This window comes from Cyprinus carpio, chromosome B20, assembly GCF_018340385.1.
Source record: "Cyprinus carpio isolate SPL01 chromosome B20, ASM1834038v1, whole genome shotgun sequence".
NCBI classification, from domain to species: Eukaryota; Metazoa; Chordata; class Actinopteri; order Cypriniformes; family Cyprinidae; genus Cyprinus; species Cyprinus carpio.
Window position 1 is genome coordinate 12,145,532 of NC_056616.1, and position 16,171 is coordinate 12,161,702.

At 37.4% G+C, this 16,171-nt stretch overlaps 1 protein-coding gene across 2 annotated transcripts; it reads left to right on the plus strand.

The window, feature by feature from the left end:
• The first annotated feature begins 6,989 nt into the window (after positions 1–6,989).
• On the plus strand, positions 6,990–14,839 carry si:ch211-142k18.1. 2 transcript variants are annotated; one of them, XR_006157535.1, is made up of 4 exons: positions 6,990–7,531; positions 11,271–11,936; positions 14,013–14,210; positions 14,508–14,839. XR_006157535.1 is itself a non-coding variant. In XM_042747061.1 (3 exons), exons 2-3 carry the CDS (start codon positions 11,425–11,427, stop codon positions 14,158–14,160), a joined length of 660 nt encoding a protein of 219 aa, XP_042602995.1. In that variant the 5' UTR covers positions 6,990–7,531; positions 11,271–11,424; the 3' UTR covers positions 14,161–14,839. The 2 variants fall into 2 exon arrangements, 1 of the variants encoding a protein (XP_042602995.1); XM_042747061.1 differs by having other exon boundaries at positions 14,013–14,839.
• The last annotated feature ends 1,332 nt before the right edge of the window (positions 14,840–16,171 follow it).

The following is a 16,171-nucleotide window of genomic DNA, read 5'->3' on the forward strand; positions in this document are numbered from 1 at the left end:
TCTCCAGTGCAAAAGTAATCTTGTCTCAATCAGGAGAGAAATATACATTGATCATGCATCGTTTAGAAGCCAAAACAGTCCAAAACAAAATATATCTATGGACTTGGATGTAAAAAGAAGAACTTACACTGGAGGAAGTGTTATTATGGATTATGGACTCTGCGATCTACTGGTGAACGAGTGTAAAGCTAAATTTCTCCCAGTCTGTTCTGATGAAGAAATATCTACACCTTCTCTAAGTCTATTTTTAAATTTGTTTGAAATCAGATCAGTATTTTTCTATTAATGTATTGTTTTACTATATATTATTTTTATTATATGTAATTTATTTCATCATGGGCACAGACTAAATCAGTAGGAAATAAACAGAAGTAATGGTTATAGATAGATTTGATGATACGGTTTCTAGATGGAGAGACATGATGAGTCATACATGCTCTGAGCAGAAAGGACCACCAGCCAATTATAATTCTTCACTGGGCGCTTGGCTGCTTAGTGGGCCAAACTATTATTTCCCAGACAGAGAAGAGTGCTCCCAACTGAAATATATGTGGCTTTCAAATTGAATTTGGACACTGACTAAATTAAATCCTTTTATCTACCTGTTTATATATATACAGTATATATATATATATATATATATATATATATATATATATAATATATATATATATATATATATATATATTGGCCAATTCCAAAAAAACCATTCTGTTCCAAATGACTGTCAAAATCTCTTTTATTTCAGAAAGATCAGGAACTGATACACTCATGATAGAATTAGAATCACAAAGCTGCTCTGATGTACATCTATTTGGCTAAATTTAGGGTTAATAACAATTGCATCCTGCAATGGATCTGCAAATCAGAAAACATCTGGTTTGTGTACTCTGGGTCTGCACCCCTCTGAGGCAAGTAAGTAAATTTAATATAAAACTGATTTACACTGAGTTTGAAAATTGAGTTTAGATAACAAGGGGCAGAAGGACTGGCTCCTAAATGAAAGAAACCAAGAAACATACAAAGTAACATCACAGTATAATAATAAAAACAAAATAAACATCCAATCAATACATATATATCATATCATACTAGTAACACCATAACAATATATAGTAACATCATAGGTTCATATTAGAGACAATAGTAACTGCTGGGCACTTCTGGGTACATGTTTATTGTGAGATTTTTGTGTTGTCATAAAAAATATTTGCAAAATATACTTTTTTAAATCTTTTTTTTTTTGCCTTGTTTTTCTGTAAAATTACCTCTAAGCAACAAAATTTAGGTCAAAGACACCCCTCCACAATTAAAATTTAGTTTTTAAGCTTCACAGTAAATATATTCATGTTTAAGGATATGGTTTATGCAACCTGATCTCATGAGACCAGGTCACTTTTTTTTTGTTTGCTCTCCAGAGATGACTAGAGGGCCACACTTGTGGAAAACTTTGAATGTGTAACGTGGCAGTCATGACACCGGAGTTCTGGATGCAAATGCTAGGTTTTTTTTTTTTTTTAAAGTGTGGTCAGACAGACAGGGTAGATCACCAGCAAACAATAACATCCAAGGATAATCCAAGAGAGAAATCCAACGAATAGGCATAAGGTCAGGGCAGGCAGCAAACAATCAAAACACGGAAACAGTCCAAGATTAAACACACGTAGCCAAGGTAAGGAAACAAGGGAACACAGAAACTGGGAAAATATAACAGGCTTACAATCAACAGCGATGTGAGAGTGTGTGTGTGTACCATTCTTATAGTGAGACTAATGAGGTAATGAGAGACAGGTGACAGCAATTTATGATGAGTGCAAGTGAGTCCGTGAAAAGGATTGTGGGAAATGGAGTCCTGGGTGAATGGTAAAAGTCAGGGATGAAGTGCCCACTGGTGGAGATTATGGGCACTCCAGCTGGTGATCGTGACAGACCACCAGGGCAGAGCAGGTGGAGCTGATGAGAACCGGAGGGGAGCTGAAGGCCACCAGAGCATGGCAGAAGACCACAGTGATGGAACAGGCGGGACTGGAACAAAGAACACAGAGAGGTTAACTGCGGCCTCTGCATCTGTAACAGGACCAGCAGACAGTTCAGAAACAGCATCTTTGACCTTAACAGGGTGAGCAGAGAGTTCAGGGGTAGTCCTTTTGACCATGGCTGGACAGTCAGAGAGTGCAGATGCAACCTCTTTGGTCATTACAGGACAAACAGAGGGTTCGGGACCGGCCTTTTTGGCCAAGACAGGACGGTCAGAGAGTTCATAGATAGCCCTTGTGGCCATGGCAGGGCTAGCTAGAAGTTCAATGATGGTCTCCTCGACCAGAACAGGACAAACTAAGAGTTCAGAAATGGTCTCCCTAGCCGTAACAGGACAGGTGAAGAGCTCAGAAGTGGCCTTCATGGCCAGGACAGGCAGAGAGTCCACAGACAGCCTCCATAGCCATGACAGGACAGGCAGAGATTTCAGAACCAGTCTTTGAAGCAAGACACGTAGTAAATTTATGTACGGCCTCCTTAGCCATGACATAACAGTCAAAGGGTTCAGAAACTATTTTCTTGGTCATGACAGGGCAAACAGAGAGTTCTTTGGTCAATACAATGCAGACAGAGAGTTCAGAAAATGCCTCCTTGAACAGGACAGGACATGCACATGAGTGAATTCAGAGGTGGTCTCTGTGACTTCAACAGGAAGGACTGGGAGTTTATGAACATTCTCACAGACTGCAACAGACAGACACAAGTGGTCTCCATGACCCGCGTCAGGTCAAACTAAAGCCTGGCTCACACTACAGGATTTTTAGCTCGATTTAGCCCTGATTTCCCTCTGCCGAGAATCGGAGCAAAGATCTTGTCCAGCACCTCGATCGGTCCAGATGCTCGGCGCGGATTATCTGGCAATGTGAAGCATTCACAGATCAAATCTTGCACCTCACGATCTGCTTGCACACAAATCGGGGCAGCCCTGATTAATATTAAACATGTCTGATATTTAGAATTCAAATCGGGATGATGATGGCTATATGATTACATCAGTACTTTCAGAGCCAATGCGCAAAACTGCAAAACAGCTGATGTATGGCTCCGTTGGATAGTAGAGACAGAGGGAAACTGTTTCTTGACATTTTGTAGTAACACAACTGTCTGTATAATGTGTTGAAAATGCATCACAACCGCAAGGAGAAAGAGAAGTGCTGGAGTGAAATTGTCTCAGTTTTGAATGCACCAGGTGAGTGCAGAAAGCTGCTAGCATGCTAGCTAACATATGTTAACATAAATATCAGTGATGATCTGCTGCGTGAGATCACGTGAGGTGCTCCCGCTGGCATGATAATCTGAATGATATCTTTTAGTGTGTGAGGCGCCATGATGTTCAAATCTTGTAGTGTGTGCATGTTTAAGATTTGAGGGAAGATAATCTGCAAAGATTCTCTTATGTGTGTGCTGCAACCAGATTTCAAAATCAGTTCTGATTTTAAAACTCCTGTAGTGTGAACCTGGCTTATGGCCGAGACAGGTTTGACAGGGGATTCACTGACGGTATCCATGACCGTCAGGACAGACAAAGAGTTCATAAATGGACACCCCTGTCTTGAAGGGAGCTGAAGCCAACACCCCCACCGCCTCTGGAGGTTCTGCAGTGGATGCCGTCACCCCTGGAGTTTCTGCAGCATTAGCAACAGGAGATACAACAAACACAGGGAGTTCAGAGACAGCACTTAGGGTCATAACAGAGGCATCAGGAAACAGGGAGAGTTCAAAACTAGTATCCATGTTAGAAACAGGGGCGACAGGGAACACAGAGCGGACTCAAGAGCAGATTCGGGGCATAGGGTGGATTCTGAAACAGATTCTAGGACTAGAGCCATCTTTGTACTGTGCTCAGGAGCTAAAGTCATCACTAGACTACTGTCAGAGGTCAGAGCCATCACGGGACTAAGATCAAGGGTGGAAACAGACATTGTGCTGCGGTCAGGCACTGGAATAATCTCTGGGGTAAACTCAGGAACAGAAACCTTCTCTGGACTAAACTCAGGATTAGAAGCCATCTCTGGGCAAAACTCGGGATCAGAAGCCCTCTCTGGGCTAAACTCGGGATCAGAAGCCCTCTCTGGGCTAAACCCGGGATCAGAAACCCCCTCTTGGCTAAACTCGGGAACTGTGGTGGTGTGTGTAGCCCAAACACATAGAATGGCCATAGCCATTACAGGCAGGATAGAAAGCATTGAGTCTATCTCTGAGACAGATGGCACTGTGACTGGTAAACTCTGACGTTACGAGACTCTGGACAATCATCTGTGATGTGACAAGACTCTAAAGGATCAGTTCTGACGTGATGAGACTCTGAAGGATCAGCTGTGATGTGACGAGGCTCAAGAAGAACAACTGGGATGTGACTATGCTCAGGAAAATCAGCTGTGATTTTGACCTGACTTAGGAAGATCAGCTATGATGTGACTTGACTCTGGACAATATTTGACTTATTTTTTTCCGGAAAGGCCTAGCTGAGCCACTGCAATCTGTCACGCCACTGCACAACCTAAATTGGACTTTGGACATTTATATTGATCTGGCACTGTGATTGAGTGTGGCTCTGCATTTACCCTGGGTGTGGTGAATGAGGACCGCCACACCACAGCCTTCCACTGTCATGGTTACAAGTCTCATCTTGTCATGGCCGCCATTCCAGAGTCTGTTCATGTCAAGCCTGCCAAGCCAAAGCCTGCTCACATAATTTCTGCTACTCAAGGGCCTACTAATGTCAAGTCTGCTATGCCAAGGTTTGCTCACGTCATGCCTCCCAAGCCAGCCCAGAGTCTCTCCACAAGATGGCTGCCAACCCAGAGACTGTTCACAAAATGTCTGCCAGCCCGGAGACTGTTCCCAAACTAGCTGCCAATGCAGAGACAGGTGACAGCAATTGATGATGAGTGTAGATTAGTCCGGAAAAAGGATTATGGGAAATGGAGTCCTGGGTAAATGGTAAAAGTCAGGGATGGAGTGCCCACTGGTGGAGCTCATGGGCACTCCAGCTGGTGATCGTGACAGAATGTCACATCAAAAATGTGTGTATTTTTGTCTCCTTCCAGGTTACACTAATAAACAGATACAGTTGAACTCAACCAGTTAAACATACAAAATACAACCTGAAGCAACTTGAGTCACTATATGTTAACACATGGATAATAATATCTGCCAAACATGATATATTTAGTTGTTTTGAGCAATGTTTATTGCTGTTCATTGAAGGTTGACTATACTATAATTTAAACTTTTAGCCATTGTTATTGCTTCATCTCTGCAGTCTTTGTCAGTCTGTTTAAAAAAAAAATCACCACCTTTCATCAGAACTACCGATGATTTGTTACAGTTTCAAACAGTTACAGTTTACAGTCAAGCTTTTAAGTGTGTGTTGGGGGAAAAAATATTCCCGGTGTTCTCCTTCATCCAACATGCGTCCTGTTTTTGACCTGCATTAACTGTGTTGAAAGAATGTCGTTTATATAATATAGTTTCATTTGTTTAATTCTCCGCGCTGAGAACATTACTGTATTTAATGACATTCATATGTATTTCTCATCCAAATCTAAAGCACACTGGCAAGTTTATACAATGAATAAACAGTGCACTTCTGAAACTGCCAGAACAACTTTGCAACCAGACTGACGACAAAATATAAACCATGAGGAGAAGAAGAATATGACTATGTCCTGTTCCCATTCTTCATAGGACCAGCGAGGTAGTTCATCAAAGGTATAGTCAATTATTTTAATGGACTTTCATATTTGTTTGTTCTTTTTTCTCTGTATAATATATTTGTGTGCAGATAGATGTGGAGTGTCTGTCATTGTGTTTGGCAGTAAACACCACTACACAGTCACTTGGGTATTTCAAATGTCTTTTGAAAAAAATTGCAGTTTTTGATTTAGAGGTGATTTAAGTTGTTATGATCCTTATACAGAAACTTACACAATATCAGTCAAAGGTTTGCGGTTTGTAAGGATTGTTTTTTTTTTTTATCTCTTATCTCTATGAAAGAAGTCTCATGCTCACCAAGACTGCATTTATTTGTTCAAAAATACAGTAAAAAACAATAATATTGTGAAATATTTTTACAATTTAAAATAGCGGCTTTTAGTTTAAATAAAATGTCATGTATTCCTGTGATGACAAAGCTGAACTTTCAGCATCATTACTCCAGTCTTCAGTGTCACATAATCCTTCAGAAATCATTCTGATATGCTGATTTGCTGCTCAAACACTTCCTATTCAAAACACCTAATAAGAAACACCTCTTATTATTATCAATATTGAAACGAGTTGTGCTGCTGTGTAATATTTTTGTAGAAACCATGATTATTATTTCAGGATTCTTTAATGAATAAAAAAGTTTAAAAAACGAGAGATGTTCAAAAGAACATTTATTTGAAATAGAAATCTTGTGCAACATTTTAAATGTCTTTACTGTCAATTTCGATCAGTTTAATGCATCTTTTTGGAATAAAGATTTTAACGTATTATTTTGTATTTTACTCATGAATCAAAAGGCAAAAAGATAAAAAGAAACATTAGAAACCGGTGTCATGACTGAACAGCTCTACTGATTTTACTGAGTGAAATCTATGGCAGGAATAATCTTATAGTACATCCACAAGACACTTTGCTCTCTAAAGTATTTCATCCAGTCTGTTTTCTTGTTTTTCATAAATAAGCTCTTTGGGTCCTGTCTCCAGTCTAAGCTGTGAGAGAAGAATAAGATACAAGCAGGGAAAATGCATGGTGAGTTTTCGGGAGCTACTTACTGGAATTTGCATTATGCCACTTTTACGTTATAAATAACGTAAAAGTAAATATACAAATAAAACAAAGTGATTGGTATTTTAAGTTTAAACACATTTAATTTTAGGGTAGTATAACATCTGACTAACACCTGAATAAGTGTTAAATCCCTTCATCGTGGTTTTGTTGTTCATATCTTTTGACAGTTAACAATGGATCAAATTTAGGTAGGAAAAGCTCATGTGATGTCAAAACCAGCTATAAAAAATGTTTTGTACATTTCAGAGCTTTGGTTTGCTTTAACAGCTTTCTTTCCCTTCATTCATTCATATCTTGTAGCATCTATTAAAATGAATGGCTGAGTGAAAATCTGGTATGGTCATGAAAAGACCATTTTCTGCGAAAATCTTGTACATTATCAGACATCAGGGCACAGATGTGAACTAGATTACCCCACGCTCCCCCTAATATTCTTCTCCTGCTCTCTCTCTCTCCCTCACTCTCCTGACCACAAAAGAAAGAAATCATTGAGTTTCTGCCTTTTTATAAACACTCCCTCTCCTTCCAGTAGTCTCCAAATAGGGACACAGATTTTCAGGTTCCCAAACTTTGTTGGAAGAAGTGAAAAGAAGTCTAAGGCAGGCTGATTATGTGTGCTCCACTTCTCTGCTTCTGAATGGCAGAGCAAAGAACAGTGCTTTGAACATTTTGACCAGACACATGGCTCTACATTGTGACATGGCAGAAGATTCTGGTGAGTTCTGTCAGTTTTTTGGCTTGGGCATCTTATTTTATTCATGTTTCTACTTTGAAAAACAAGACTCGTCTTGATTAATATAGCAGATCTATTTAATGCATTTTGTCTGCATTCATGGTCTAAACTCGCCACTGATTTGAGTGCATGACTCATTACTGTAGTGATTGGTGTAAATATATCTTCTGACATTCTTTTAATTATAGGAATATCACCTTACATTTCATAATTATGCAGCGATAATGTTTAAGACACACAACACTCAACCTTTAAACAACTACACTTTCTTTTTTGCTGCATGTGAAATTCTCTTTAATGTAAGTAAGACTAAATTAAACCCAAAACTGGAACAGTGACTGTACTTTCCATTCAAAAAGACTTGTGGCCTATATGTGTAGTCTTCCAATATTGCAAATGTGTTCTGAAGATTGAGTTTCAGAATAAGAGTGAACCTCTTATGTTCCAGACACTTGGCATTATTACTGAAGGTTAATCGTGACTTTTTATTTGGACTAGGCAGACTTTGTTATCATAAAAATGATACTGCATTTCCTCAGCTTTGAACTGGTTTGGCATGTATTTTTAGAAATGACACAGTGCTACTAAAAAGGTGCCTGAAGGAAACATAAAGGTCAAAAGTGCTGTTTGAATGGGCTTTTATGGTTCCAATAATATCATTTATGTGTCTAAAAGGTTTAATTGTTTTCTCCGTTGTAAAACATTACGAGCTCTGGATTGGCAGTGTTGTGAGGGATCAAAATGGAGCGACTAATTAAATCAAGACTTTTGTGCCATTGTTCATTTACAATGTTGACCAGTAAATCTAAAAAAAATATATTTGCATATGACGGCCTTTTGCTCTGCTTGGTTAAGGAACAATATGCATCATTCCTACACATGAAATTTCATTATTTGTTTTTCTCATCTCAGTACATTTGACACTTTCAGACTTAATTAAAAAATAAAACACCTTGCAAGAACATTTCAGTATTTAATTTTAACTGTGAAAAAAAATAATAATAAAAGAGATTCATTCATTTTCTCAAAGTGCTTCAGGACTAAGTGAGAAATAAATCACTGCTTTCATCATTGCATGCACAGCAGAGCAGAAGTTCATTACAGGTTGTGTCGGTCTGTTGAGTTACAGATATTATCCTTCCTCCATGAAGCACAAATGTCAATCAGCAAGCATGAACTACAAATTACTGCTGTAGAGAGGCAAAGATGCTCTTGATGGTATACATTAAATAGTTCTTTACTAAAAGAGCTTTGATTGTGATTGATAGTGTCTTTGTTTTTGTTTTTGTTTTTTTATTATTTTAAAAATACCTACAGATATGACAGGTAAAAAAAAACTGAATGCAACCCCACAGGTCAAACCTTTAAAAAAGATGACTTCAATAAACCAACAGATTTGATATTCTACTACACTAATGCAAAAATATAAATACATAAGCAGAAAAATTCAATTTTCATGCTGCCCAGAACATGCACGGGAAGATTTTTTTTTTAGGCAAAGCGTGCTGAACTACCGCAGAATCCAAAAGTGCTCACACTGTGGAAAAGAGAGCCGTCTTCCCTCGAAGACAGATATCGCATTTCACATTTCCAGATGTTGAGAGGAGTGTTGGGACACCCTGGAGTAAGACAGGACATTGAAAGAGACTGTGTGAGTTGAGTCAGAGAGCAGGAGATAGAAAAAAAACTGAGAGAAAAAAACTTTTATTAAAACATCCTTAAAGGGATAGTTCACCCAAAAATGAAAATTCTGTCATTAATTATTCACCCTCATGTCGTTCCAAACCCGTAAGACCTCATCTTCGGAACACAAATCAAGATATTTTTGATGCATTCTGAGAGCTCTTTGACACTCCCATAGACAGCAAAGGTACTACCACGATCAAGGTCCAGAAACGTAGTTCAAACGTAATTTTACAAAGCTACAAGAATACTTTTTGTGCACAAAAATAACAACTTTGTTCAACAATTCCTCTCCTCCTCATCCAGTCTGCAGTGGTTTGCCTCCATTTTGGGGAGTACATTCTTGTAGCTTTGTAAAATTACGGTTTGAACTTCAGATGTCACATGGACTATTTTACTGATGTTCCTTACTAAGTTTCTGGACCTTGATTGTGGTAGTACACTTGCTGTCTATGGGAGGGTCAAAGATCTCTCGGAATGTATCAAAAACATCCTAATTTGTGTTCCGAAGATAAACGAAGGTCTTACGGGTTTGGAACAACTTGAGGGTGGGTAATTAATGACATAATTTTCTTTTTTGGGTGAACTATCCCTTTAAAGCAACCTAACATGCAAAATTAATTTTTTTCTTTGCCCATTGAAAAATACAATTCCTTGCCTCTTTTTTCAAGAAAACACAAACTTCTCTACAAATTGTTATGCTCAAAACAGGAAAAACTCTAATTTCTCAAAAACTAAATTTTTCAGTTTATCTTTTGTCATATTTATTTTTATTATTCGACATAAAAAAATTTATAGATTAATTTATAGAACCAATTAAAACACTTAGGAACGTCCAAGAATAATCCAAGATGACGCTTTTCACCCCAAGGGCACTATGCAGAAACTGTAAAAAAGGAAAGAGTCTTAAGCCTGTGTGATTGTATTATCTAAGATGGGGCTCACACTTTTTCTTTGAAAGAGTGAAAAAAGAGAGAGAGAGGAGTGGAGGGCACTCATCCTTGTACATGGAAGACTAAACAAACAGCCTCCCCTTCCAGAGAGGTCATGTGCTACACCTCAGGGCCCTCACATAAATGAATGTGCTCACTACACACACCAGCAGGAAGCCCCCCTCCACATGCTCCGGAAAACCCTGTAAAAGTCTACTGCTTCATTTAGCATTCACAGTACAGTTGGCAGACAGTATAGTTTCACAAATACAGCAACTTCTTTCATCCTCTGACCTCTCATTATCTTTCATGTTTTACAGGAAGTTTCAGGAAATTACTGGAAGATATGTGTATTTTCTTGATTAGTTTTATTCAGTTTGGTACAGTATCTAGAGAATGTATACATAACATAACAAATAACATAAGTTATAAACTCACAATTCTGTGAAGAAAAGTCCCAATTGTGGGATATTCACGCTGAAAAGAAAAGTTGTGAGATATAAACTAACAACTGCAAGAACAAATAATTCAAAACTGATAAATAAAAAGTTGCAATTACCAGTTATATATATTTTATTGAATGGTGGAAACAAAAGTTTATATCTTAAAATTTTTTTAGTCTGTGGTGGAAAAAGGCTAATGTACCCTTAAACATTGATCATATGAAATGCTTCATGAGCAGCAAATCAGTATATTAGAATGATTTCTGAAAGTTCATGTGATATTGAAGACTGGCTGCTGATTTGTCATCACATGAATAGTTCACATTTTAAAATATATTAAAATAAAAAAAAATTGTAATATATATATATATATATATATATATATATATATATATATATATATATATATATATATATATATATATATATATTTAGTATATATATATATATATATATATATATATATTTTTTTTTTTTTTTTTTTTGCATTTTTATCTAATACATGTGGCCTTGATGAGCATGAGAGCCTCTCAAAAACATAAGGAAAAAAAAAACTTACCGACTCCAAATTTTTTAACAATACTGAATAGTTTCCATTGAAGAAAAGTTTTGGTCTGTTCTCAGATCAAACCATTACTTAAGCATCTGTTTATTTCTTCACAGATGAGGTCAGAGCTTTGCAACAGTGGTGATTGTGTGGAAAAGCTGTGTCCAGCTTTGAGGGGCTCAAGAGGGACCTCCCATTTGTCATTGCTTGGGTTCTCATCCATCACTCCATCAAGTCCCAGGTCACAGAGGTTCCTCCCTCTTCTGGGTCATGATGAGGCTTCACTCTACGCTGGGCACTTGGCTCTTCACACTCCTAGTGATGCCAGTCTACTGCCAGAGTGGTGATAATGGAGAGTGGGGATCAGGTGACGTCTCTGGGACTGTGGTCACTGGCAACTCCTCCACTTCAATCTTCCATGCAGTGGGGGATGAGCCAGACAGGACCAGGCCAGTTTTTCAGAGCCTGTCAGAGACAGAAGGCGGTGACTGTTATGTCAACTTTCACACCAGCCAAGTCATGTCAAGGCGCTTACGAGCTTTCAGAGAGGAAGTTGCTTATCTAAAGGCCCTTCAACATGGGAACCAGGCAGTGATGGAGAATCTGGTCCAGTTTGTTGGAGCAGAGATGGGAGATCAACGCTACGAGGAGGTGATCCAAGAGAACATTGTTGGAATCAGAGAGGATCACATGAGCTGTGAGAGCGTGGTGACAAAAGCAGCAGAGGAGCTGGAGAGTCAGCTGGAGGGAGATGCTCAATCCACTTTGGCTGGAATTCAGAAGTGAGATGAGTTGAATCATAATAAGACAGTCATATGCTCTTGTCTTCGACAATTTAAGATGCTAAGGCAACAAACCTGAATGATAAAAAGGAGGGAGGAAAGTCTAACACGTGCAAAATATTTAGTATCAAAATTGTACAATTTGCTGTTTACACATGAGAAATGGTGATGGAAGATCAGAGGTGAAAATGTCTAAATACATACTGTGCATCACAAATAAATAAATAAATAAAACTACAGAATTGCATCAATTTTACCAAAATTACAGTTCAAACTGTAATGTTATGAAACATTATTACAGTTTAAAATAACTGTTTTCTATTTGAATATATTTTAAAATGTAATTTATTCCTGTGATGTGAATACTGTCTCCAGTCTTCAGTGTCACATGATCGTTCAGAAACCATTCTCATATGCTGATTTGCTGCTCAAGAATAATTTCTTATTATTATCAATGTTGAAAATGTTGTGCTGCTTAAAATTTTTATGAAAGCATTAGGATTTAGGATTCCTTGATGAATAGAAAATCTAAAAGAAAAATAATTTTTGTAAAAAAGAAATCTATTACTGTCACTTTTATAAATTAAATTGCTTTGCTGAAATTCCTATATATAATTAGTTTAATGTATATATTTAATTTATTTATTACATTTTTTTTATTTTATTTTATGTATTTTATTTTTATTTCCCAATATATAGAGAGTTCATTTATAGACCTTAAAAGGTTAGTTCACCCAAAAATGAAAATTAGCCCATAAATTACTCACCCTCAAGGCATCCTAGGTGTATATGGCGTTCTTCTTTCAGACAAATCCAGTCTGAGTTATATAAAAAATTGTCTTTGATCTTTCAAGCTGTTTAATGTCACTAAACAGCTGTGTTGCAGTGCATCAGTCCAAAAGAAGTGAAATAAAAAGTGCCCATCCATTAAAAAAAAAGAAAAAAAAAGAAAAATATCCTTATTCAAAACGTAATAATAAATTACTTCGAGTAATAAGTGGTTTATTTATGAGTAATAAATGTAGCAATTTTGAATATGACTTCAAGCATTGCGCATAAGCCGGTGAGTCGTTTGTTAACAGGAGCAAAGGAAGCAAAGTTTCCTTACTTTAGTAAATACTTTATAAAAGGAAAACCAGTCTCCTCTTGGCTTATATCGCAATCCTTCGACATTCTCCTTTACAAATCCTCATTTTGTACTTCTAATTAGTGACCGTTGTTTTGTTTTGATCTCTCCAATGCATTTCTGCATTCGTCACATCTGAGCGGCGCATGCATAAAGCCAAATTCATACGTCATCTGTCATCTGCCCAGAGTTGCTTCCGTGTGCAACAGTGAGCGCAAGCTAGATTAAATTGATTATTATGTTTTAAATGTGGTTATTTTTCTTACAAAAACACATTGATTCGCTACAGGAGGCCTTTGTTCACCCCCCGGAGCCGTGTGAGACACTTTTTTTTTTAATGGATGGGTGCTTTTTATTTCACTTCTTTTGGACTGAAGCACTACAACACCCGCTAAGTGGCATTAAACAGCTTAAAAGATCAAAGACAATTTTTAATATAACTCCAACTGGATTTGTCTGAAAGAAGAAAGTCATATACACCTTGGATGCCTCGGTGGGTGAGTAATTTATGGCCTATTTTTCATTTTTGGGTGAACTTACCCTTCAATATTTGAAACTGCCAGCTCAAGAGTGTTTCAAGGCTGCATACATAAAGTAATACTTTCAAGGTAAAAGATAAAATAATAAAAGTAAAAAGATAAAAGTAAATCCTAAACAAGAAATATATGCTTATAAACACAGTGATGAGTGTTAAAATAGCTTGTAGCTCATAGAGCCTCAGACTAACCACAATGACGAGACTTTGATTCTGGTCTCTGGGTTTTCCATCACCAGCCTGGACAGTTGGAAGGAATGTGAATTCCAGCCCCTTTGAGGCCCCTAGTTCAAGAAAAACTATTCTGAGGCCCTAAGGAGGCCCCTGTTCATTTCCTTCTCCTCTCTCTCTCTTTCTCTCTCTCTGTCTCTCTGAGTATTGCTGATGTTGTGTCTACTTTATGTCTTTATCTAAGAATAAAAGAGGAGTCCCTTTCCTTTGAAGAAATGCTGCGTACCGCGACGGACATCGCCACTCGACTGGAGAGCTCCTCACGAACCCTGCATGTAGAGATGATCAAACAGCTGAGGAAGAACATGAGACAGCCGCGCAAAACTAAATGATTCAGTGGGAAACCCTCCAACCTGGAAAAAACAGATAAAAGTGTTATATGGCATGTCACATCTATATTTATCCATAATGTTTTAATAACAGTAAAACAATGCCTTAAACAGTCCATATGTGGACCATTTGACTGCATTTTTTAATATTTAATCTCACTTGCTTACTATGTTTTTAAAAGCACTATTGTCAGTGAATAGACTGAAATGCAAACTATATTTTTCTCTCTTGTCTGATGTTCATTTGTGAGCCATAATGAAAACATAATGGCTTTGTGTACAAGGAAATTTAAAAAATGATCTTGGCAGTGAGGTGACATCTTAAAAGAATACTCTCTTTCCAAGTACAGACAACCCTGCAGCTATGGTCTAGATGTCTTGGCGCTAGGGAGCAGATGGTGAAAAGACTGAGGGTCTGGAATTCAGCAAGCATGAACTCTTATACGTTGGAGAGAGAGAGCAAGATGGAAATGAAAAAAGAAAGAAAGAAAAAAAACATGGCAGTGATGTCACTGAGAAATAAATAAAAACATGACTTGGCAGCTTGAAGCCAGAATCTAAAAGAATCAGAAGAAAGAATCTGAAATTGTTGCGACTGAAGAATGTTATTTTAAAATATATTGTGATTACTCGAGTATGATTAAATATACTGTAAGTATACTATTAAAAGTGTATTACTCTGGTCAGTTGTGGTCACTTTTGCTGTATGTGTATTTTTGAAGGGATTTCTGTGTGTACAGTATACTGGCAGCTATTATGTTCATAGATACAGATTGTGTGAAAGAATGAATTTCAGTGACATCAACTAAATACAATACTGAGTGTTGTATATTTATATACTGTTAATGGGGGTTATAGTCATTCTTTATGTGGAATTGCTGAATATGATATTCACTAAAAGTGAATACGAGGGTTTCCAATTTTAAAAAAAAGTACAATTAGAGAAGGTATTTTTTCAAGCCATCCCTCTGCTAGAAATTGCTCGTTGAGAGTGTGAACTCTTTAAATTGTTTAAAAATAAAAGCCCCACAAACAACTGTACAGTATCTTAAAAAAAAAAAAAAAAATATTTATGGTGCTTATGTTAGTAAAATGTATGTAAAAATAGCAATGAGACATAATTACTACCTTCTTACTTGTGCATTCATAATTACCGTCTTATGTGTTTAAGCTGCGTTAGAATTATTAATAATAGATGTCTCTCTCTGTCTCTAAACTGCATTTCAGTTTCACCTTCTGAGTTCTCAGCATTTATTCATCCACCCTGACCTCTAGCGGAGTTTAACTGCAATAACAATTCAATCACTTGCAATAGGTTTGGCCCTGATTTGACAAGGATCTTCTCCATACGAGTTCGCGAAAGTATCCATTAATCTTGAGTTAATTATGTTGTTTTTAATTGAAAAAGAAAATTCGTTCAGATTTGTTGAACAGACATCGGACAATTTGAAAAGTGGTCAAGCTCGTGAACTTGTGATGTGTTCCCTCCCTCCCTTTCTGTCTGACATGAAAGTGGGTAGGCGGACTGAGATAGAGATGCTCAGTCTGGAGTAAACCCTGGAAACAGCAGGAGCCAGGTCATGAGTGCATCTAGACACTGTGTGACACGAATGGAGTTACTCTGGGATATATCTGCTTCTAAAAATCCTTCTTTTTCGGATGCATATGGAGATAAATAATACTTTTGCAGCACGGAATCTGATCTTCCGCTGAACAGGTGCGCAAAACTTAAGCCCATCATCGTGCTTTTTCACGTAGAGAGAAATAAAACTTCAGGGTTGGATAAATATGGAAGAACACTGGATTTATGCTACTTAATGCAAAACATTTTTTTTTCCCGAAAAACTGATTTTTGCCAACCCTTTTAATACACGTGATTAAAAAAAACTTGACGAGCACATCTAACCCTAAATACAACCAGCAGAGGATGCAGAGTATGACACCACAACCGAAAACACAGAAGCCACTGAATTATACGGAAACTGTCGCGTGGAATGCAGATGAAAATATAGAA